Source organism: Rhinatrema bivittatum, chromosome 19, assembly GCF_901001135.1.
Source record: "Rhinatrema bivittatum chromosome 19, aRhiBiv1.1, whole genome shotgun sequence".
NCBI classification, from domain to species: Eukaryota; Metazoa; Chordata; class Amphibia; order Gymnophiona; family Rhinatrematidae; genus Rhinatrema; species Rhinatrema bivittatum.
The window spans coordinates 24846402-24867732 of NC_042633.1; the positions used below are offsets into that span (position 1 = coordinate 24846402).

Sequence of the window (21331 nt, forward strand, 5' to 3'; positions counted from 1 at the left end):
TTCTTAGGTTCTCAGGCAGTGAATTCCAGAGTTTCAGGCTGGCAACTAATATAACTCTGTCTCTGGTTTGCGTCAGATGAGAATTTCTTATAGTTGGGATTGTTAGGAGCCCTTTGTTTTGTGATGAGAGTTTTGGGAGGATTGTGAAGTTTAAATGTTATTCCAAGTAGATCACTTTTGTCTGAGTTAATGCTGTTGAAGATGATTGTTAGAACTTTATAATATATTCTTGATTGTATTGGGAGCCAATGCAGTGCCATCAGAGTTGGGGTGATGTGGTCGTATTTACTTGCTCCAGATACTTTGTAGTAGTTGAAGAGGTTTTATATGGCTTGCTTGAGGTTTGAGAATAATAATAGTGTTAGTAGTACTGTTCTAAAGTCAGTTATGGTTAGTAATGCTTTCAATCGGCTCAGTAGCATCAACTTATTGTAACCTGAATTAATCAATTTACTAATATGGGCCTTGATTGTTAGGTGTCCAAACTGATAAAAACTTAAGTCCCTTACTTGAGAGAGAGCTGAGCCGAAACACAGACCATGAGGGCAGATGAAGCCCCCTAGACCCATGCAGTCTCTGTCCAGGATTTCTGCCCACTGCAGTACCGCACCTCCTATATCCTAAACATCCTCCACACTTGCTTTATGGGGACTCAGAATGCGAGGAAGGGGAATCTTATTGGTCATACGGTCCGGTCACCACGAAAAGCCCGCGCCCACCATTGCGCCTGCGCAAAGCAGGACCGGCCGTATGAAAACTGTCGCCGCACCTGCGCAGAGCAGGGGGAAGAGACGTTAAAAAAAAAAAAAAAAAAAAAAGGCCGCCGCTCATGGGCAGAGAGGCAAGGAAACGGTCGCCTGCGGCCCTGAGACACTCTCAAGGTGGCGCTGCGTGAGGCCCCCTCTCCGCGGATTGGGCGGAGACAAGGCCCGGCCCTTGGACAGCCAATCGCGTGGTGTCGCCGTGGAAACGGGGGCGGGGCGGGAAAACTGACGGGAAGTGGGTCGCGCTCTTTGGCGGGAGAGTGGAAGGAGTCTGGAAGTAAGTACAGCAGGGCTGTGGGAGCGTGTAATACCCGATATCGCTCGGAAATAACAGCAGCTCTGTGAGCAGTGGGGGCATGCCAGTTTCATACACACGCAGAGGGTGAGGGAGGATGGGGATTACAAAATGCAGGGTTAGGAAGTGGGGTCACACACAGGGTGAGAGGAGACGGGGGTTACAGTCACAGGGTGAGGAGGGTACGGGTCACACAGTGCTGGGTGAGGGGGAATATGGAGGTCACAGACACATAGTGTGGGTGGAGATATGGTCACATATTACATGGTGAGGGGGATGGGGGTCACAGACACGGGAAAAGGGGAATTGGATTCAGACAGCAACCAATGAGGGCCCCGACGTTTACGGTTTGGGGAACAAATAAACATGGGGGTAACTTGCTGATGCGTCTTTTACTACCCTTAATCACTAAGCCTGCTACTTTTGATGCTGCTCCATCATTGCTCTCTGCTTCCACGGCAGGGGTTAGCGAAAATTGGATTTGGCCAGCATCTGAGGGCCCTGACTTTTACGTCTGGGAAACTGATAAGCATGAGGGTAACCTGTACAGTGCAGCAGATACTGCCATAAGCTTGTTGGGCAGACTGGGTGGATCATTTGGTCCTTTTCTGCTGTCATTTCTATGTTTAAGATGAGGGGGATATGTGTCACATAATGCAGGCTGATGGGGATAACATAGTAAATGACAGCAGATAAAGATCCAAATGGTCCACCCAGTCTGCCCAGCAAGTTGCTTGTGGTAATAACTGCTGCTCCGAGCAGAAATGTTGCATCTAAAAGTTAGCAATAGGTTGCCCCTTTTCTTCATTTCAATCCTCTAGACATAGGCGAGAGGGATACGGGCCGCATAATACAGGGTGATGGGGATAAGAATCTCATGGAGGGTGAGGGGGAAATGGGTTAGACACATGCAGGGTAATTGGGCTAGAAGTGTAAGGAGGATGCAAATCGCATGTGCTGAGGGTATGTGGGGGATACAGCTCATACATATGCACAGTTTGGGTTATGCAGACTGTGGGAGGATATGGGTCTCGCACACCCAGTGTGCATGAATTCTGTCTTCCTCACCCTTGTCTGTGCTTGACCTCTATCCCTTTGCACCCTCTGTGTGGATGACCTGTATCCCTCTGCACTGTTTGTGTGTGTGACACCAGTGTCACATACACTGGGAGGTCAGTGGACAGAATAGGTTGTGATGCTGAATTCCACCAGTTGCTCAAAATTGTATCATGTTTATTCTGTGTGATGTTTTATATTTTATAATTAATAAGAGCTGTGGGAATTATTTCTTATGGTGTAAGAGATGCTTTGCATGTGGTCTGGGTAGTTGATCTCATAAGAACATAAGATATGCCATACTGGGTCAGACCAAGGGTCCATCAAGCCCAGTATCCTGTCTCCAACAGTGGCCAATCCAGGCCATAAGAACCTGCCAAGTACCCAAACATTAAATAGATCCCATGCTACTAATGCTGGCAACAAGCAGTGGCTATTCCCTATTGATTAGTAGCAGTTAAAGGACTTCTCCAGGAATTTATCCAAACCTTTTTTAAACCCAGCTACACTAGTTGCCTTAGCCACATCCTCTGGCAAACGAATTCCAGAGCTTAATTGTGCATTGAGTGAAAAATAATTTTTTTTCCATCGATAAGCAGGCTAAATTAGTCATGCTGTTCTGGGTGACATCACCGACTGTGCTCTAGCGGACATAGTGTAGTCTCGAGTTAAAGTTTTTAATCTGCTGCGCCTGCGTGGCGCGATCTAACCATTGAGCGATACAGAGGCATTATGACATCCACCATTTTATTTGACATTCCCTTCCTAACATTCTGTTTGTTTTTTTGACCGCCACAGCACACTGAGCCAACGATTTCAATGTAATATCAACTATGATGCCCAGATCTTTTTTCTGGGTGGTAGCTCCTAAAATGGAACCTAACATTGTGTAGCTACAGCAAGGGTTATTTTTCCCTATATGCATCACCTTGCACTTGTCCACATTATATTTCATCTGCCATTTGGATGCCCAATCTTACAGTCTTGCAAGGTCCTCCTGTAATGTATCATAATCCGCTTGTGATTTAACTACTCTGTACATTTTTGTGTATCCGCAAATTTGATTACCTCACTCGTCATATTCCTTTCCAGATCATTTATATATATATTGAAAAGCACTGGTCCAAGTACAGATCTCTCAGGCACTTCACTGTTTACCTTTCTCCACTAAGAAAACTGACCATTTAATCTTACTGTCTGTTTTCTGTCTTTTAACCAACTTGCAATCCACAAAAGGAGATCGCCTTCTATCCCATGACTTTTTAGTTTTCTTAGAAGCCTCTCATGCGGGACTTTGTCAAACGCCTTATGAAAATCCAAATACACCACATCTACCAGTTCATCTTTATCCATGTTTATTGACCCCTTCAAAAAAAATGTAGGAGATTTGTGAGGCAAGACTTCCCTTGGGTAAATCCATGTTGGCTGTGTTCCATTAAACTAGGTCTATCTATATATTCTGTGATTTTATTCTTTATAATAGTTTCCACGATTTTTCCTGGCACTGAAGTCAGGCTCACTGGTCTATAGTTACCCGGATCACCCCTGGATCCCTTTTTAAATATTGGGATTACATTGGCCACCTTCCAATCTTCCGGTACAATGGATGATTTTAATGATAGATTACAAATTACTAGTAATAGGTCTGAAATTTCATGTTGAGTTCTTTCAGAACCCTGGGGTGTGTAACATCTGGTCCAGGTGATTTGCTACTCTTTCAGTTTGTCAATCTGGCCTACCACATCTTCCAGGTTCACAGTGATTTGGGTCAGTTCATCTAAATAGTCACCCTTGAAAACCGTTTCCAGAATGGGTATCTCCCCAACTTCCTTCTCAGTAAACACCGAAGCAAAGAATTCATTTAGTCTTTCCATGATGGCTTTATCTTCCCTAAATGCCCCTTTAACCTGTCGATCATCTAACAGTCCAACTGACTCCCTCGGAGGCTTCCTGCTTCAGATATATTTAAAAATGTTTATATTATGAGTTTTTGCCTCTATGGTCAACTTCTTTTCAAATTTTTAAATTACATATCTTACATATCTCTAGTATGTTAGATTTCTGTTATTTAAAATGATGTATTTCAAAATGTGTTATGTAATTCAATTATTTCCCAGTTCCCCATTTCCTTGTTCTCTGTAAGACACACGTGTTAAGTCATTTCAATGTTATATGTAAACCGAAGTGATTAGTAACATTGTTACCAGAACCTCGGTATATAAAAATGTTAAATAAATAATAAATTCTCTCTTAGTCTGTCTGCAGCTTGGAGAAGAGACTGCTGAGGGGGGGATATGATAGAGGTGTTTAAAATCATGAGAGGTCTAGAACGGGTATATGTGAATCGGTTATTTACTCTTTCGGATAACAGAAGGACTAGGGGGCACTCCATGAAGTTAGCATGTGACACATTTAAAACTAATCGGAGAAAGTTCTTTTTTACTCAATGCACAATTAAACTCTGGAATTTGTTGCCAGAGGATGTGGTTAGTGCAGTTAGTATAGCTGTGTTTAAAAAAGGATTGGATAAGTTCTTGGATGAGAAGTCCATTACCTTCTATTAATTAAGTTGACTTAGAAAATAGCCACTGCTATTACTAGCAACGGTAACATGGAATAGACTTAGTTTTTGGGTACTTGCCAGGTTCGTATGGCCTGGATTGGCCACTGTTGGAAACAGGATGCTGGGCTTGATGGACCCTTGGTCTGACCCAGTATGGCATGTTCTTATGTGTTACCAATGCTTTACATTTAACTTGCTAATGCTTATGCTGTATCCTATTTTCCTCTGATGCATCCTTCCAATTTTTGAAGGAAGATCTTGTGATTAAAATAGCCTTTTTCACCTCACTTTTTAACTATACTAGCAATTGTTTGGCCTTCCTTCCACCTTTCTTAATGTGTGGAATACATCTGGTCTGTGCTTTTAGGATGGTATTATTTTAACAATGTCCACACCTGTTGTACACTATTAACCTTTGTAGCTGCTCCTTTCAGTTTTTTTCTATTTTTCTCATTTTATCAAAGTTTCCCTTTTGAAAGTTTAGCACGAGAGCCGTGGATTTGCTTATTGTCCCCCTTCCAGTCAGTAATTCAAATTTTACTGTCCATCTCACCATCTTGGCCAGGTGGACGGTAGTATACTCCTATCACTATACTCTTCCCTGACACACAAGGGATTTCTACCCATAAAGATTCAATTGTGCATTTAGTCTCATGCAGGATGTTTATCCTGTTAGACTCTATGCCATCCCAGACATAAAGGGCCACACTGCCTCCCGGGTGTTCCTCTCTGTCATTGTGATATAATTTGTACCCCGGTATAGCACTGTCCCATTGGTTGTCCTCCTTCCACAAGGTCTCTGAGATGCCAATTAAGTCTATGTCATCATTCACTGCTATACACTCTAATTCTCCCATCTTACTTCTTAGACTTCTGGCATTAGCATACAGACATTTCAAAGTTTGGTTTTTGTTTGTATTTTCATTCTGCTTTTTAATTGATAGGGATAAATTGGAATCTTTTAGCTCAGGTGATTCTTTACTTATAGGCACATGGACTACTTTTCTTGTTATTGGAGCCTCTCTGTTAGCATGCCTTAACTCTAATGCTTCATTAGTATCCTTCACAGATACCCCCCTCTGAACCATGTGCTGCTGAGCAAATTTCGGCCTTCCCCTAGTTTAAAAGCTGACTTGATTGCTCAGGATGGTGGTGTTATACTGTAAGAAATGTCTTTTGCAGCCCTTTTTAACCTGTAAAAGACATTGCTCGGCCCCGATGAACCCATGAGAGTTGTTTCTCCCTGTACGTTTTAGCAGATTGTAAAATGCATTTAGCTGAGCTGTGGTCGTCTGCCTGCAGTGCATGGTAACGCTGACCCGCTGGCAGTTTTTTTTTTTTGCTTGAATAAAAGCTGGAGGTGCGCGTGTTCAGCAGGCTCAGAGCTGGGGGTTTGCATGTTTGCAGAGGGACTCGATGGAGGCCAAGAGGAAGAAGCTTCTGAGCGGCGCTGGGCGGCCCCCAGCACCCCAGGCAAAGCAGTCCCAGGGGGACTGGGATGACGATGGGCCCTCGCACTTCGAGGAAGAGCTGGCTTTCCTGGACGAGTTGGAGAGCGAGATGGCCACGGAGCGGAAGGCCGCGCAGTCAGCTCAGGAGATACCGCCTGTTGGTAAGTGCACCCCTTTTTTTTGGTATCGGGGTGTGGTCTGCATGCGTGGCATTCGTTTGTGTCCGGCCGCAGGGACACAGTTTCCCCCAGGGCTCGTCCTTCACATTCCGTCCTCTACCCGCAGGGAAGCTCTTCTCTCCTGTGCTGAATCCCAAGTGGCCAAGACCAGCCCCTCCGGCGATCGATCCTGAGACAAGTTCACTGTGCTTCCAGCAGCTGGAGCTGGACCATTATGTGGGTGAGTGCCAGCGATGCCAGGGCCTGCCAGGAGCCGGGCCCCGCGTATGCTTTCTGACCGGGCTGCTGCTGCTGGCGTGAGGCCCAGTGACGTTGCCAGGAAAAAACCGTCCACGGTCGCCGGCCGTAAAGGCGTGGTGACAAATTTTGAAAGCCATGCCGCAGATGTAGGCCAAATTCTGAAGGCGCCTGAATAACTGGGGTCCCCACCTGCCCTCACTGCTTATCTCTGAGGAGTCCTCCCTCCCCCCCATCGACCAAATCCTCTGGCCTGTCGGTGCTGTAATCTTCAGTCCGGCCCTGCACAGAAGTGTTATGTTTATTACTCTTCAGAACGAGACTTGCCCCACGCCTAACACAGCCCAAAATCCCCCAGGGCTGGAGAGGGCAGGGAATGAACAGATAGTGCCCGCAGCTCTTAGCTGCACTAATCATTAATCCTGGAACAAGGCAGCCCATTCTGTGGGGACTGGCCTGGTGCCAGCTCCCTTGTCCCCCTCGAAGGAGGAAGTGGCTGCTGCCGTGCATGGAGAAGCAGTGGGTGGGGAGGCTGTGGAATGTTCAGGCGGGGCCTGCAGGTGAGGCAGCCGTGTCTTAGGGTCCGATACCCTTCCCAGGGCAGGGGCTTCTGAGAGGGCCGTTGAGGTATGGGGTGGGGGCAGGCAGCTGTTAGGGTAGATTTTAGGGGCAGGGTGGTTGTACATGCTTCCAGGAGTTGAGGGGGAGGGCAGTCACAAGTCATTTGGTATTTTGGACCTCACATGAAACATTTTTTGGGGAGAGAGGGGGGCAGTTCTAGGATCTCCGTGGTTCTGTTTTAGGAGTTGGGGGGGCACGTGGACCGGTGCTAGGATATCCTGGTTCTGTCTGTCAGGGAGCGTGGACACCTTTTCAGTCTCATAAAATGTTGTGGACCCTCCGCAGACGTCTCTCTAACTTTGCCATAATAAAAGTAATAATGATGTGCACTCCAGAATCATCCACAAGGGATACAACTTCATATCAGATAATGCTTACTAATCTAAACCGAATGAGTGGGCAGTTTGCTAAGTTATTTAAAAATTGCCCTCACAATTGAAGGCTGAGGTAACCGGTGGCGGCCACCACCACCACCCAGTCCAGCTGCAATGGGGAAAAGGAAGCAAGAGCAAAAAAACGGTTTTAGGTTGGCAGAAGCCAGCACTGGTACCCACAGACCTGCAATCACGTTTTCCAAGGGCCATTGCCCGCAGAGTTTTCTTTTGAAAACCCGGGCCGATGGGGGGGAAAAGCAGGTACTTTTGTTCCGGCATCCGTTTCATCTGCTTGAAAGCAAAGTCCATGCATGCTGGAGGATTTCAAACTGAAATCTCTGCCTGCATTTTCCTTCTCCCAGCCTAGCACTGCTCCTTTTTTTTTTCCCTTGCAGGTAAAAATGCTGCATGCTATTCACAGCACAGGCCTTTTTACCCTCTGTGAAGGGGAGAGCAATTTTCAAATGAGCTTTGCAGTTGGAATTGGACTTCCTGGGGTGTTAGGGTCTGGGAAGGCCCATCCCCCAGGTTGAGTGGTCGGGGACCCTAATTGGATGGGGGGGAGTGGGTAGCCAGTGGGCTGGTTCCCTCCTCATTTCCCCCACTACTCGGGAGCAGATGTCTTCGTGGGAGTGCCGGGGATTAACCAAGGTATCGCGGGAACCGCTCAGTGAACCGACCACTGGGCCTCCCGAGAAGCCATCTGACTTTTGGGCCCTTCCTGTTTGATGTAAGCCACCGTTGTTGCATTGTCCGATAGAATTCGCACTGCCCAATCTTGGAACAGTGGCAGAACGGAATAGGCCGCAATGCCTCCTCCTTCGACCACTGACCCTACGTGGTCTGGTCCTGACACACCGCTCCTACTGGATGCAGACGGTCCCTCTCTGATGCTGCTCCTCCTGGTCTGTAGCAAGGGGGGGGGGGGGTTTAAGTTTCCCGAGCAGCAGTAGGGACCCACTCTCACGTTCCTGGCCTGGGTCAGCAGCTCAATTAATCACAGGTAGCAGCAGCCTGCTCCTTTACTCCCCAGCGAAACTTTTCTCGCATCCCTTCTGGAGGACCCCAGGTTGGGAACCACTGTCCTAGGCTATTCTTTCAGCTTCTCTTCTATCAGGGGACGGTGTTAAGGGCCTAGGTGCAGCTGTCACTGTTGAACGGATGGTGTTAGGGCTGTGTGCATGGGTCACAGAGGCCTCCTGTCCCCGGGGCGGTGTTCGGGTTGCATGTGTTATGTTACCGAGCTCTTAACGATGAAGGGATCCTTTCCTGCTCTCTCTGCAGGGTCTCACGTCGGTGGAATGCCTGGAGCCATGCAAGGTCCTGTCCCCGTTATCCGAATGTTTGGAATCACCATGGAGGAGACCAGTGTCTGCTGTCACGTGCATGGCTTCGCTCCCTACTTCTACGTTCCTGCCCAGCCTGGTGAGAGAGAGGTGGGGGGGGGGGGGGGGGGGAAGCAGGCGTGGCGGGTTCAGTGTCTGGGGAGGAAGGGGGGTAGCGATGGGCCCTGGCGAGGGTGACGGTTTAGTGTGTTTTGGTCTATGGATTGGGATGATGACAACATGTGTGACTCCTGGAGAGGGGGGGGAATTAGGATCCGCATCTCAGGCCCCTGGAAGAAGATGTAGAGTTTAGTCTGATCCCTGGGAAGAGAGGGTGAATGGCCCCTGAAGAGGAAGGGGAAGAGAGGTTTTGTCTGGATCTGTGATGGGGGGGGGGGGGGGAATAGTGGTACTTTCAACCCCTGGGGTGTTGAGAGAGAACGGGGGAATCAATTTCTGTGGAGTGGGGGGGGGGGGGGGGGGGGGGGGAGGGGGAGGTGGTTTGTCATAATGCCTCTGTATCGCTCCATGGTGAGACCGCACCTTGAATACTGTGTACAATTCTGGTCGCCGCATCTCAAAAAAGATATAATTGCGATGGAGAAGGTACAGAGAAGGGCTACCAAAATGATAAGGGGAATGGAACAACTCCCCTATGAGGAAAGACTAAAGAGGTTAGGACTTTTCAGCTTGGAGAAGAGACGATTGAGGGGGGATATGATAGAGGTGTTTAAAATCATGAGAGGTCTAGAACGGGTAGATGTGAATCGGTTATTTACTCTTTCGGATAGTAGAAGGACTAGGGGACACTCCATGAAGTTAGCATGGGGCACATTTAAAACTAATCGGAGAAAGTTCTTTTTTACTCAACGCACAATTAAACTCTGGAATTTGTTGCCAGAGAATGTGGTTCGTGCAGTTAGTATAGCTGTGTTTAAAAAAGGATTGGATAAGTTCTTGGAGGAGAAGTCCATTACCTGCTATTAAGTTCACTTAGAGAATAGCCACTGCCATTAGCAATGGTAACATGGAATAGACTTAGTTTTTGGGTACTTGCCAGGTTCTTATGGCCTGGATTGGCCACTGTTGGAAACAGGATGCTGGGCTTGATGGACCCTTGGTCTGACCCAGTATGGCATTTTCTTATGTTCTTACCTTGGGGCGGGGATGCCTTTCATGCTTGGTGGAGTTTGGGATGCATAATCCGTTTTGGCTTCTGGGTGGACCCCTCTCTTCTCTTCACCCTAGGGTTCAAGCCAGAACACTTGAGCAGCTTCCAGAAAGAGCTGAACAGTGCGGTGATCCGAGACATGAGGTCTAACAAGGACAACATATCCCAGGCTGTCCTAGCCACGGAGATCTGCATGAAAGAGAGTGAGTGCTGACCACGAGAGAGACTTGAGAGAGGGAGGGCCGCCACAGAGATCAGCATGAGAGGGAGGGAGGGTTGGCCACGGAGATCAGTGAGAGAGAGGGAAGGAGGGCTGGCCACAGAGATCAGCATGAGAGGGAGGGAGGGTTGGCCACGGAGATCAGTGAGAGAGAGGGAAGGAGGGCCGCCACAGAGATCAGTGAGAGAGAGGGAGGGAGGGCTGGCCACAGAGATCAGCATGAGAGGGAGGGAGGGTTGGCCACGGAGATCAGTGAGAGAGAGGGAGGGCTGGCCACAGAGATCAGCATGAGAGGGAGGGAGGGTTGGCCACGGAGATCAGTGAGAGAGAGGGAGGGAGGGCTGGTCACAGAGATCAGCATGAGAGGGAGGGAGGGTTGGCTACGGAGATCAGTGAGAGAGAGGGAAGGAGGGCCGCCACAGAGATCAGTGAGAGAGAGGGAGGGAGGGCTGGTCACAGAGATCAGCATGAGAGGGAGGGAGGGTTGGCCACGGAGATCAGTGAGAGAGAGGGAAGGAGGGCCGCCACAGAGATCAGAGAGAGGGAGGGAGGGCTGGCCACAGAGATCAGCATGAGAGGGAGGGAGGGTTGGCCACGGAGATCAGTGAGAGAGAGGGAGGGAGGGCTGGTCACAGAGATCAGCATGAGAGGGAGGGAGGGCTGGTCACAGAGATCAGCATGAGAGGGAGGGAGGGTTGGCCACGGAGATCAGTGAGAGAGAGGGAAGGAGGGCCGCCACAGAGATCAGAGAGAGGGAGGGAGGGCTGGCCACAGAGATCAGCATGAGAGGGAGGGAGGGTTGGCCACAGAGATCAGTGAGAGAGAGGGAGGGAGGGCTGGTCACAGAGATCAGCATGAGAGGGAGGGAGGGTTGGCCACGGAGATCAGTGAGAGAGAGGAAAGGAGGGCCGCCACAGAGATCAGAGAGAGGGAGGGAGGGAGGGCTGGTCACAGAGATCAGCATGAGAGGGAGGGAGGGTTGGCCACGGAGATCAGTGAGAGAGAGGGAAGGAGGGCCGCCACAGAGATCAGAGAGAGGGAGGGAGGGCTGGCCACAGAGATCAGCATGAGAGGGAGGGAGGGTTGGCCACAGAGATCAGTGAGAGAGAGGGAGGGAGGGCTGGTCACAGAGATCAGCATGAGAGGGAGGGAGGGTTGGCCACGGAGATCAGTGAGAGAGAGGAAAGGAGGGCCGCCACAGAGATCAGAGAGAGGGAGGGAGGGCTGGCCACAGAGATCAGCATGAGAGGGAGGGAGGGTTGGCCACAGAGATCAGTGAGAGAGAGGGAAGGAGGGCCGCCACAGAGATCAGTGAGAGAGAGGGAGGGAGGGCTGGCCACAGAGATCAGCATGAGAGGGAGGGAGGGTTGGCCACAGAGATCAGCATGAGAGGGAGGGAGGGCTGGCCGTGGAGATCAGCTTGAGAGAGAGGGAAGGAGGGCCGCCACAGAGATCAGTGAGAGAGAGGGAAGGAGGGCCGCCACAGAGATCAGTGAGAGAGAGGGAAGGAGGGCTGGCCACAGAGATCAGCATGGGAGGGAGGGAGGGCTGGCCACAGAGATCAGTGAGAGAGAGGGAAGGAGGGCCGCCACAGAGATCAGTGAGAGAGAGGGAGGGAGGGCCGCCACAGAGATCAGTGAGAGAGAGGGAGGGAGGGCTGGCCACAGAGATCAGCATGGGAGGGAGGGAGGGCTGGCCACAGAGATCAGCATGAGAGGGAGGGAGGGCTGGCCGTGGAGATCAGCTTGAGAGAGTGTATGCTATCCTTGGCACCCTGCTTTGAAGGGAGCAAGTGCTGGATACAACCTCGCGTTTCCTTGTAGGTTCCACCCCTCTTTCTGCCTCCTGTGCTTATGGGAAATGTAGTTTACTGTCCTAGGACGTGACTAGCTGGGGACCTGTGTCAGCAGCACTCCTCCTATCCATCTCTGCCTCTACACAGGTATCTATGGTTACCACGGAAAGAAGGTCCTGCCGTTCCTGAAGATCACCATGGCCTTGCCACGCCTCCTGGCACCGGCCAAGCGTCTTTTGGAGCAGGGTCTGCGCTGCGGTCCGCTGCCTTTGCACTGCTACCAGGCCTATGAGACCAACATCGACTTCGAAATCAGGTCTCGCTGGAGGTCCATGCCCGGGATGCCATCCATGGGGAGGGTTGGGATTTGTGTCCAGGGATTGTACCAAGGGATATGGTAGGGATTTGCGTTGCAGGACCCTGCTCAGAGGGAGGGCTTGGATCTTTGTCTGGATACCCGGCAGAAGTGGAGGACAGCAGTCTGTGTGCAGGTATTCCAGGAGGGGAAAGACACAGGAACCCTGCACAACCCCAGGAGCGAGAGGGCGGTGCCATCCCATAACGCATCTCATGGCAAAGCCCCAGAAAGAATCTCTTTCTCTTGGTTTTTCTTCCTGTGTCTCCCCTCTGTACCCCTTCGATGATGATCTTGGTAATTTTACAGATTTATGGTGGATACAGATGTTGTCGGCTGTAACTGGATCGAGCTTCCTGCTGGTAAATATCGTCTGAGAAAGGAGCTCTCCAACGGAGACTCAAGCAAGGAGATCCCCGGGAAGGTGAGTGGGGGGGTTAACGGACACCTGAGACCGTGACTGTGGGAGGGATATAGGGGTGAGGGCGGCCTCTTGAGAAGCTGAGAGTGCAGCCTGCGGAAGAAGGAAAGCCCTGAGAATGTGACTGGGGAAGGTGGAGGTGAGGAAGACCATGGGGAAGGGACAGCACCGGGACAGTGAGTTTGGGGAAGGTAGAAGAAGAGCATTAAGGTACTGTGCTGGATCAGGCCGAGGTCTATGGAGCCCAGCTTCCTGTCTCCACCAGCAGGCAATAGAGATCACTGAGAAGTCCGATCCTAATGAGAAAGGAGACCCCTGGAAAGTGATTGTGGGAGGGGGAGATGGGAGAAAGTTTGGGAAGGCAAATATAGGTAACACAGAATGGGAGAGAAGCGCAAGAGGGTGAGCGTAGGGGAGGTAGCCTGGGGAGAGCCCTGGGATGTGAGGGTGGAGGAGCTGGCGTATGGAGAGAGTCGGAGAAGGTGAGCAATAGGGTAAAGCGCCATGTGAGGTGAGTGTAGGGGGAGACAGTCGGGGAAAGCCTTGGGAAGGAGAAATTCCATGAATGTCTTGGGGCATCGTCTGACAGGAGGAGCGGGGCCTGCATCCCGACGCCTTCCCGCTTGACGTGAAGCGGACCTGTCACGCAGGGGCGGGGCCCCCCTCTCTTCCTGCTCTGCGAGGGGCTGGACATTCTGCGAGTTGGCTCTCTTTTCTCTCTCCCCCACAGGTCTCCCTCTCCCAGCTGGAGGTGGACGTGAGTTGGACGGATTTTATCAGTCACGCCGCGGAGGGGGAGTGGCAGAGGATTGCTCCCCTGCGTGTCCTGAGTTTTGATATTGAGTGCGCCGGCCGGAAAGGTGAGGAGTTCCCCCCCCCCCCCCGCTCTGTCTCCTCTTCCATTCTCCTGCCTCTGGGTCTCCTTCACTCTTTTCTCCCCCCCCCCCCCTCTCTGTCGTCCTTTCTCTCAGGAATCTTCCCGGAGCCCGACAAGGATCCCGTGATACAGATCGCTAACATGGTGCTGCGTCAGGGGGGCCGCGACCCCTTCGTTCGTAACGTCTTCACCCTGCGCTCTTGTGCCAGCATTGTGGGTTCCCAGGTCCTGTGTTTCCAGCGGGAGGATGAGCTGCTGAAGGTCGGTCCCCCCGGGGTTGTGGGGAGGGGAAGGGAAGGGAAGACACGGGTGGCCGAGGATCCCGCCCATCCGGTGGTCTGTGCTGACGGCTCGGATGAATCCTTTTTCTTTTTCCAGGCCTGGGCAGAATTTGTCCGTGTCACGGACCCTGACATCCTGACCGGTTACAACATCCAGAACTTTGATATCCCCTATCTGATAAACCGGGCCCAAACGCTAAAGGTAACAGCTTCTCCCGCCACCTCCAGCCACTCTCCGCCCCTTCCCCAAAAGGCAAGGGAAGACGGGTCTGCATTGTGTTCACGTGGACCTGTTTGTTTGGCCCGACAGGTTTCCACGTTCCCGTTCCTGGGCCGGATCCGATCGATGAGGTCAGTGGTTCGGGACTCTTCCTTCCAGTCCAAGCAGATGGGCCGGCGGGAAAACAAGGTCATTAACACAGAGGGACGCATCCAATTCGATCTGCTGCAGGTACCCGGCCCGTGCCTCATGAGTGGGGAGTAGGGGGGGGGGGGGCTAGGCACAGTCCCTCATGATCGAGACGTCTCGCAGACAGTGATTCATTCATTCCGGAGTACTGACCACATATTATCCAGTGGTTAGGGGATGGGTGCCAGCCAGCAAAGCTGCAGGGAGAGAGGTGCATCAGCGTCTCTAGCTTTGGGAGCTGAGGGAAGGAAGGAAGGAGGGCTGCTGGTAAAGACCTGGAGGGGTGGGAGAGCCTGGGTGTTGGATTGAGTGTGGGAGCTTGTAAGCTCCTCTGTCTGGGATGGGAAACTAGCCAGAGATGATTCGGATGTGGAATGATTGACAAGTGGTCAGCCTCTATGGCCAGCAGCTGGGATATCTCCTTAGCAGTGTGGACAGACTGGATTGGTCTTTCTCTACCTATCACCCTTTATGCGTTGCTTCCTTCCTTCTCCTATGTCCACCTGTGTCTCACACCCCCCTCTCTGTCCACCTGTGTCTCTGTGTCTCACACCCCCTCTCTGTCCACCTGTGTCTCACACCCCCCTCTCTGTCCACCTGTGTCTCTGTGTCTCAAACCCCCTCTCTATCCACCTGTGTCTCCCCCCTCTCTGTCCACCTGTGTCTCTCCGTGTCTCGCCCCTTCTCCCTCCTTCTTTCTACCCATCTCATTCTCTCCTCTCTGTTCCCGACTCCCTTGAGGCCTTATTTCCTTCCTCCTCCTCTCTCTGTTCCCATCTACTTCCTTCCCGTGGTCCCAGCCACCCATCGCCTGTCTTCCTGTGTTGCCCAGGTGCTGCTGCGGGATTATAAATTGCGTTCATACACCTTGAATGCGGTGAGTTACCACTTCCTGCAGGAGCAGAAGGAGGATGTACAGCACTCCATCATCACTGACTTGCAGGTGCGTTCCTGGTGTGGTGAGGGAGAGAGGTGGGAAACCCTGGGAGGTAGAGGATAGAAGGGGGAGGCAGGATAATCTTGGGAAATACGACAACAGGGAAGGCAAATGAGGATTGGGACAGTGAGATGGGGAAGACAGAGAGGTAGGATTGGTATGAGGGTGGGAGAGGTGTGGGTTTGTGAGACAGGATAGGGAGATAGGATAAGTGTAGGGTTGTGAGACAGGATGGGTAAGTAAGGTAGGTGCAGAGACGTGAGACAAGACGGCTAGGAAGGGTAGGTGCAGAGAGGTGAAGATGTAGGCTAAGTGCAGAGGTGGGCGATAGGATGGGGGAGGTAGGATAGGTCCAGGAGTTTGAAACAGGATGGAGAGGTAGGATAGATGTAGGGCGATAAGATAGGTGCAAAGGTGTGAAATAGGATGGGGGAGTTAGGATAGATGGGGTGTAAGACAGGTTGGGGGGGTAGGATAGGGCCAGGAGTGTGAGGATGGAGGAGTGGTAGGATATATATGGGAGTGTGAGACAGGAAAGAGTGGTAGGATGTGTAGAGGTGTGAGACAAGATTGCAAGGAGTAGGATAGGTGTGGGATTGGGAGACAGGATGGAGTGGTAGGATAGATATGGGAGTGTGAAATAGGATGACAAGGTAGGATAAGATCAGGATGGTGAGCTGGGTTTGGTGTAGAGGTGTAAGACAGGATGGGGAGGTGGGATAGGTATAGGAGTGTGAAACAGGATGGGGAGGGTAGGCTAGGTACGGGAGTGTGAGACAGGTTGGGGAGGTAGAAGAGATGTGGGTGAGGGTATCAGGAATGGAATGGAAAGCTGGAATTGACTTCTTCCTTTTGGTGGCTTACAGAATGGTAACGAGCAGACCCGGCGGCGGCTAGCTGTGTACTGCTTGAAAGATGCTTATCTCCCCCTGCGCCTGCTGGAGAAACTCATGTGTGTCATTAACTACATGGAGATGGCCCGTGTGACCGGGGTCCCCCTCAGTTACCTGCTTGCTCGAGGCCAGCAGATCAAGGTGGTGTCCCAGCTCTTGAGGCAGGTGAGCAAGCAACAGCTAAAATCCTTACTGGAGTGGGAGGCCAGAGGGTTGATCCCTCTGCAGCAATCCCTGGAGAGAGGGGCCTGAGGGATGATCCCTCTGCAGCAATCCCTGGAGAGAGGGGCCTGAGGGATGATCCCCCTGCAGCATCTCTAGAGAGAGAGGGGCCTGAAAAATGATCCCCCTGCATAAACCTTAGAGAGAGAGCGGCATAAGGAATGATCCCCCTTTCCTGTTCATACCCAGATCAGTCCAGACTCCCGGGTTTTGCCTCCCTGCCAGCAGGTGGAGACAGAGAAAGTTTCACTGACGCTGTACATAACCCAGTGCGCCACCTGCAGTCCCTCAGTATTTCTCTGTCTCCAGCCTCTGCTGTAAAACCTGCAGTCTGAAGAAAAACAAACAAAACCAGAGAACATTAAGGATAGACTATAGCTGGATCCTCCCAGAAGGTTGTGAGGTCCTGGTGGCGCCATCCTCCCTGCTAAGAGGTGGATGAGCAGGGGGTTGGTGACCTTTTTGTAGCTCGATCCTAGAATCCGTGAGGTGGACATCTGGTGGTCCAGATCCCTCATCCCCCTCCTCCCCAAGGCATCCTTGGATCCCACCAATACCTCTGCATTTTCAGTCCGGAGCAGCAGGGACGTATACCTTCTATTTCCTATGGGGCTGGGTTGCTGCTGGGTTTATAAAGTTTTTTCATAAACTGCTTCAAAACGCAAGTGCCTCGAAGCAGCCGGGCTCGCAGTCAGTTGGGCAGCAACCTTTAGTGAGTGAGTGGCAGGTCCTTGCAGGGCTGTCCTATGGCTTACCGCGGGTGAGGGCAGTAGTGGCGCACGGCCTCCACTATGTGGTTATGGTACACGACAAGGCTTGCCGCACTTGCGGGGGATCACCCTCATGGCTCCGTCGAGCGGGCCCTGTGCTCCGGATGCTTAACTGGAGGTGAAGGCACTTCGGGGGGGTCGGCTATTCCTGCTACTGCTCCTGTTAGATCGGCAACAGGAGCAAGGCGACTTCAGCGGGGGGGACGACAGGGGCTCCCCACTGCGACTGTCTCCTGCTGTTACCAGCATCGGGCAGGACGGGGGATGATTTGCCCCGGATAGGGGGGACTTGAAGCGTCAGGTTGGCGCTAAGAATCAGGCGGGTGGCTCGAGAAGCCCTGGAATTGATTTCTCTGGGCGGAGCAGCACTTGGGAGTGGCTAGCAGCATCTCCCATCGCCGGGGTGGACAACGCTCAGGCGGATTTTCTCCTCGCTGTCAGGCGCACAGTGCAGAAGAAATCAATGGTCTGGTTCTGCCATGGCCTTGAGGAATTCTTCTTTTATGTCTTGCCTCCATGGCCACTGGTGGGCAAGGTGTTTCGGCGGATGGAGAAATATCTGGGTAACGCCTTAGACGGGCTGCTGAGGTTTGGCCATTTGCCAAATCTTCCCTGCCAGGGCCCAATATTTTTGGATCCGGCTGCTCGCTTTTGACTTGCGGCTTGAGATGGAGCGGAGAGTGAGGGATGAGCCTCTTGTGAGGAGCCTGAGGGATGATCCCCCTGAAGCAATCCTAGAAAGAGGGGGAGGGGGCCCCCTGTAACATTATTTTGTTTCTTGCAGGCCATGAAGCAGGACCTGGTCATGCCAGTGGTGAAGTCGGAAGGAGGAGAGGATTACACAGGTGCCACCGTCATTGAACCTCTGAAAGGGTGAGGAACGTTTCCTGTCTCTAAGGCCTGAATGGGATGGGGGGGGGGGGGGGGGGGCGTGTGTCATGTCACAGGAGCAGAGGGGACAGGGAGAGGTCTGCGTTGCGAGTACCGACGAAGCAATTAGTCCATGGCATGAGGCTACCGATAATGGGGTGAAATATTTCACACAGGTGAAAACACATTTAACCATTGCCCCCTTCCCCTCCCCCTCCCCCCATATCCAGCACCTCCTCTATTACATAGTGCATACACCTTTTTTCCGTCGATAAGCAGGCTACATAAGCCATGACGTGTGGGTGACGTCATCTGGCGGCATTGAATGGGCTCATCTCCTAGCTAGCAGAGCTTTGAGCTGTATTGAACATGTGAGGGAGTTTCCGCATGAGCCTCCTCACTTGTCTTTTTTTGTCCGACCACAAGCACGGACATATACTCTGTCTCTTCTCATCACTTTCTCTCGAAACTTGAAAATTCAATATTTCTACCTCAGTATATTCTTTTATAGTTGCCTCGTTGCCCCTGCAGCCTCCACAACAGCAGAAACATTTTTTCCAGAGGCCTTGCCTCCTTATCATGTTGGGGCAGAAATAAAAACCAGTGGTGAGTGAATTTAAAAAGTGCATCTGTGGCAAGAATGTTTATTTATTTAAACTTGATGTACCGCATGTCAACATTTCTATGCGATTTACAGATATGCGTTCATAAAATCGATAAAACATATTGTCCATCACGGATGCCCATGAGCTCTGCTAATTGTGCCTTGGGCCAGAGCATGACCAAGCAAATTGCTACACCTGTGGTTGGATGCTCTGTGCTCCTAGCGTTCCAGGGCGTTTCGAATTAAGGAGCTGCGTAAATCTCTTCTGAGTCGCAGCAGAACCTCTTCCTGCAGTGCAGCCAGGAAAGAGCCAATTCTTGCCAGGAAAAGAGTTGAGCGGGAACCACCTCCAAGACCCCACCCCCCGAATCGGCTCAGGCCAAAATCACAGGGGGTCGAGTAGCGTCAGCCACTTGCATCGAAGAAAAGGTGACATCAGTCGGAGCTCTCAGACCCTGTTTCAAAGAAGCGCGTGTACTCTAAGCATGACGCATTGGCGTCTGTACTGTTGAAGCATCCATTTTCGGCAGCATTGGCGCAAGGTGTGTTGGCATGCACAACACATCGAAGCACACGGCGAACCGATGCACTTGACACATGATGCACCGAAGCCTGAGGACCTGTGGGCCCGTGCTTCATTGATGCATCTTGAATCCACCACACACCAACTGGATGGGGCATTCGGTCCTCTGGGAAATGACCCCACGATGCAGAGTGCATCAAGGCAACATCTTCGATCTGCACCGACTTCCTCAACGCAACTCATTAAAGATCTGTCGAAGCAGTCAAAGCCATGTTGTTCCAAAGCGTTCATCAAAGCTATCAACACATCAGGCCCACTACCACCCCCATCAGACTGCTGTACCAACAGAACTATATGTAGCCATTGTAGGATCATGCTACCTCTGTCTCCTTCAATAACAAGAACCCTCACTCTGACAAGGATGCTATTGGAGGGTCTTCAATTAGAAATGCTAGATCCAGTATGTCTCATAGTTACACTTGCCTCCAATAAACTGCCTATTCAGATGTAGTAACCTATCCTAGTCTCTGAAGAGGATGTTCCACCACCCACACGATGTCAATGGGACACATCAGTCACTTGACCAGATTACAGGTTTGGTGAGAAATTTCTTTGCCTCTGACAATCCAGCTCTCCTCTCCACCATTACTAGAACAATTCCTCAGATTGGAGTGCCAGACTCTATCAGTCTGAACACATCATCAGAACCCATAATTTGGGGTTCTTCATCATCACATTCTATAGCAGTGGAGTCTAGCCAATCATAGAAGAACCTCCAGGTTCACCCTCTTCATATTCAGAGTTCTGGATAAGTGAACCTCTGCTACTAGATTCAGAAGAAAACTCTATAGGTATACTTTCTGACACACCTCGCCCCTGGAGGACTTCACATACTCTTAAGTTTGTGGAAAAGATGGGAATGATGCTTGGTGTTCATGTCCTTAAAGACAAAGACCCCTGCACAGAATTGCTCGGTCTACTACAAATTCTAGACACATCATCAGAACCAGAACCCCTTCCAATCCACGATATCCTCAACATTTTGCAAATGAGAATGTGGAAAACTCCTGTTTTGGGCATTCCTACGGCAAGGAAACTTGACCTTAAATACAGAGTTCAGAAATCTCCAGGATTTGGTTTTGTCCAAGTACCACACCAGTCGCTAGTGGTCAAGTCTGCCAAGAAAAGGACAAAAAAGACCAGAATTCACTCAAACCAAAAGTTGGGTATCTCTTCCAAACGCTGCCTTGTAGGGTGCCGGTGGGATATCTTAAAACCCTCCAGTGGAAGATCTTTTCTTTTTATATGGAAAAGAAGGCCACCGCGTCTCTCAAGATCTGTATTATTTCAACCAAAAATAAATGGAGGTCTGGGAGTCCCTAATATTACCAAATATTATGTAGCATCCCAATTGAAGGCAGTTGTCGAATTTCATAATAGGATAAAACGCAAACAATGGGTAGGAATAGAAGAAGGCATGCTGGGATGGATTCTGGACGGCAGGTAAAATAGTCTATAATTTTGCCGAGATATCCCCAGGCATGGCATGCACTTTGATGGTTTGGAGAACATGGCGCCCCCATATTGTGGGCAAACAGCGATACACTTTCTCAGCAGCAATTGCAATGTGAAGCCTTTCCAGTGGGGAGAGAGGGCAAACCGTTTCGGCAGTGGACAGAGAAGGGGTTATCTACAATTGGATAGGTATGGCAAGGGCAGGCCATAACCCATTTTGATGTGCTTAAAGTCAAGTTTAATTTATCACATTTGGACTACTTTGCCTACTTGCAGCTGAGACATTTCCTGCCCACTAAGAAAGTACAGGAGGATTTATGCATGGGGAAATCACTATTCAAAGGCATCTGTGACAATGCCCACACGAAGAAAGAGGTGATTTTGAAATTTTATGTATTGCTAAATAAGGTTAGTGGATATAAAGCTAAATACATGCTCGCCTGGGAACGAGATCTGGCGTTAGTGTTCACTGAGGAAGATTGGGATCTTTGCTTCCTGCAGACACGCCTTAGTTCTGTCTCTTCCTCTCTGTTGGAAAATAGTTATAAAGTGTTATTCCGGTGGTTCACAACGCCGGTAAGGTTGAACAAGATGTTTCCTAAC

The 21331-nt window shown here is 50.7% G+C and overlaps 1 protein-coding gene across 2 annotated transcripts in view; it reads left to right on the plus strand.

Moving 5' to 3' along the window:
• The first annotated feature begins 849 nt into the window (after nucleotides 1–849).
• The window catches only part of POLD1 (DNA polymerase delta 1, catalytic subunit), a 72811-nt gene continuing 52329 nt past the window's right edge, over nucleotides 850–21331 (plus strand). The window contains exons 1-14 of one of the 2 annotated variants that reach the window (XM_029585026.1): nucleotides 850–1041; nucleotides 6086–6290; nucleotides 6415–6528; nucleotides 8825–8965; nucleotides 10114–10239; nucleotides 12199–12367; nucleotides 12716–12830; nucleotides 13558–13687; nucleotides 13799–13965; nucleotides 14083–14187; nucleotides 14296–14436; nucleotides 15227–15337; nucleotides 16198–16389; nucleotides 18001–18089. In XM_029585026.1, coding sequence (XP_029440886.1) covers nucleotides 6095–6290; nucleotides 6415–6528; nucleotides 8825–8965; nucleotides 10114–10239; nucleotides 12199–12367; nucleotides 12716–12830; nucleotides 13558–13687; nucleotides 13799–13965; nucleotides 14083–14187; nucleotides 14296–14436; nucleotides 15227–15337; nucleotides 16198–16389; nucleotides 18001–18089 — 1796 coding nt within the window. In that variant the 5' untranslated portion in view covers nucleotides 850–1041; nucleotides 6086–6094. Of the gene's footprint in view, nucleotides 1042–1081; nucleotides 1106–6085; nucleotides 6291–6414; nucleotides 6529–8824; nucleotides 8966–10113; nucleotides 10240–12198; nucleotides 12368–12715; nucleotides 12831–13557; nucleotides 13688–13798; nucleotides 13966–14082; nucleotides 14188–14295; nucleotides 14437–15226; nucleotides 15338–16197; nucleotides 16390–18000; nucleotides 18090–21331 lie in introns of those variants that run through there. The other variant, XM_029585027.1, reaches the window with a different exon arrangement.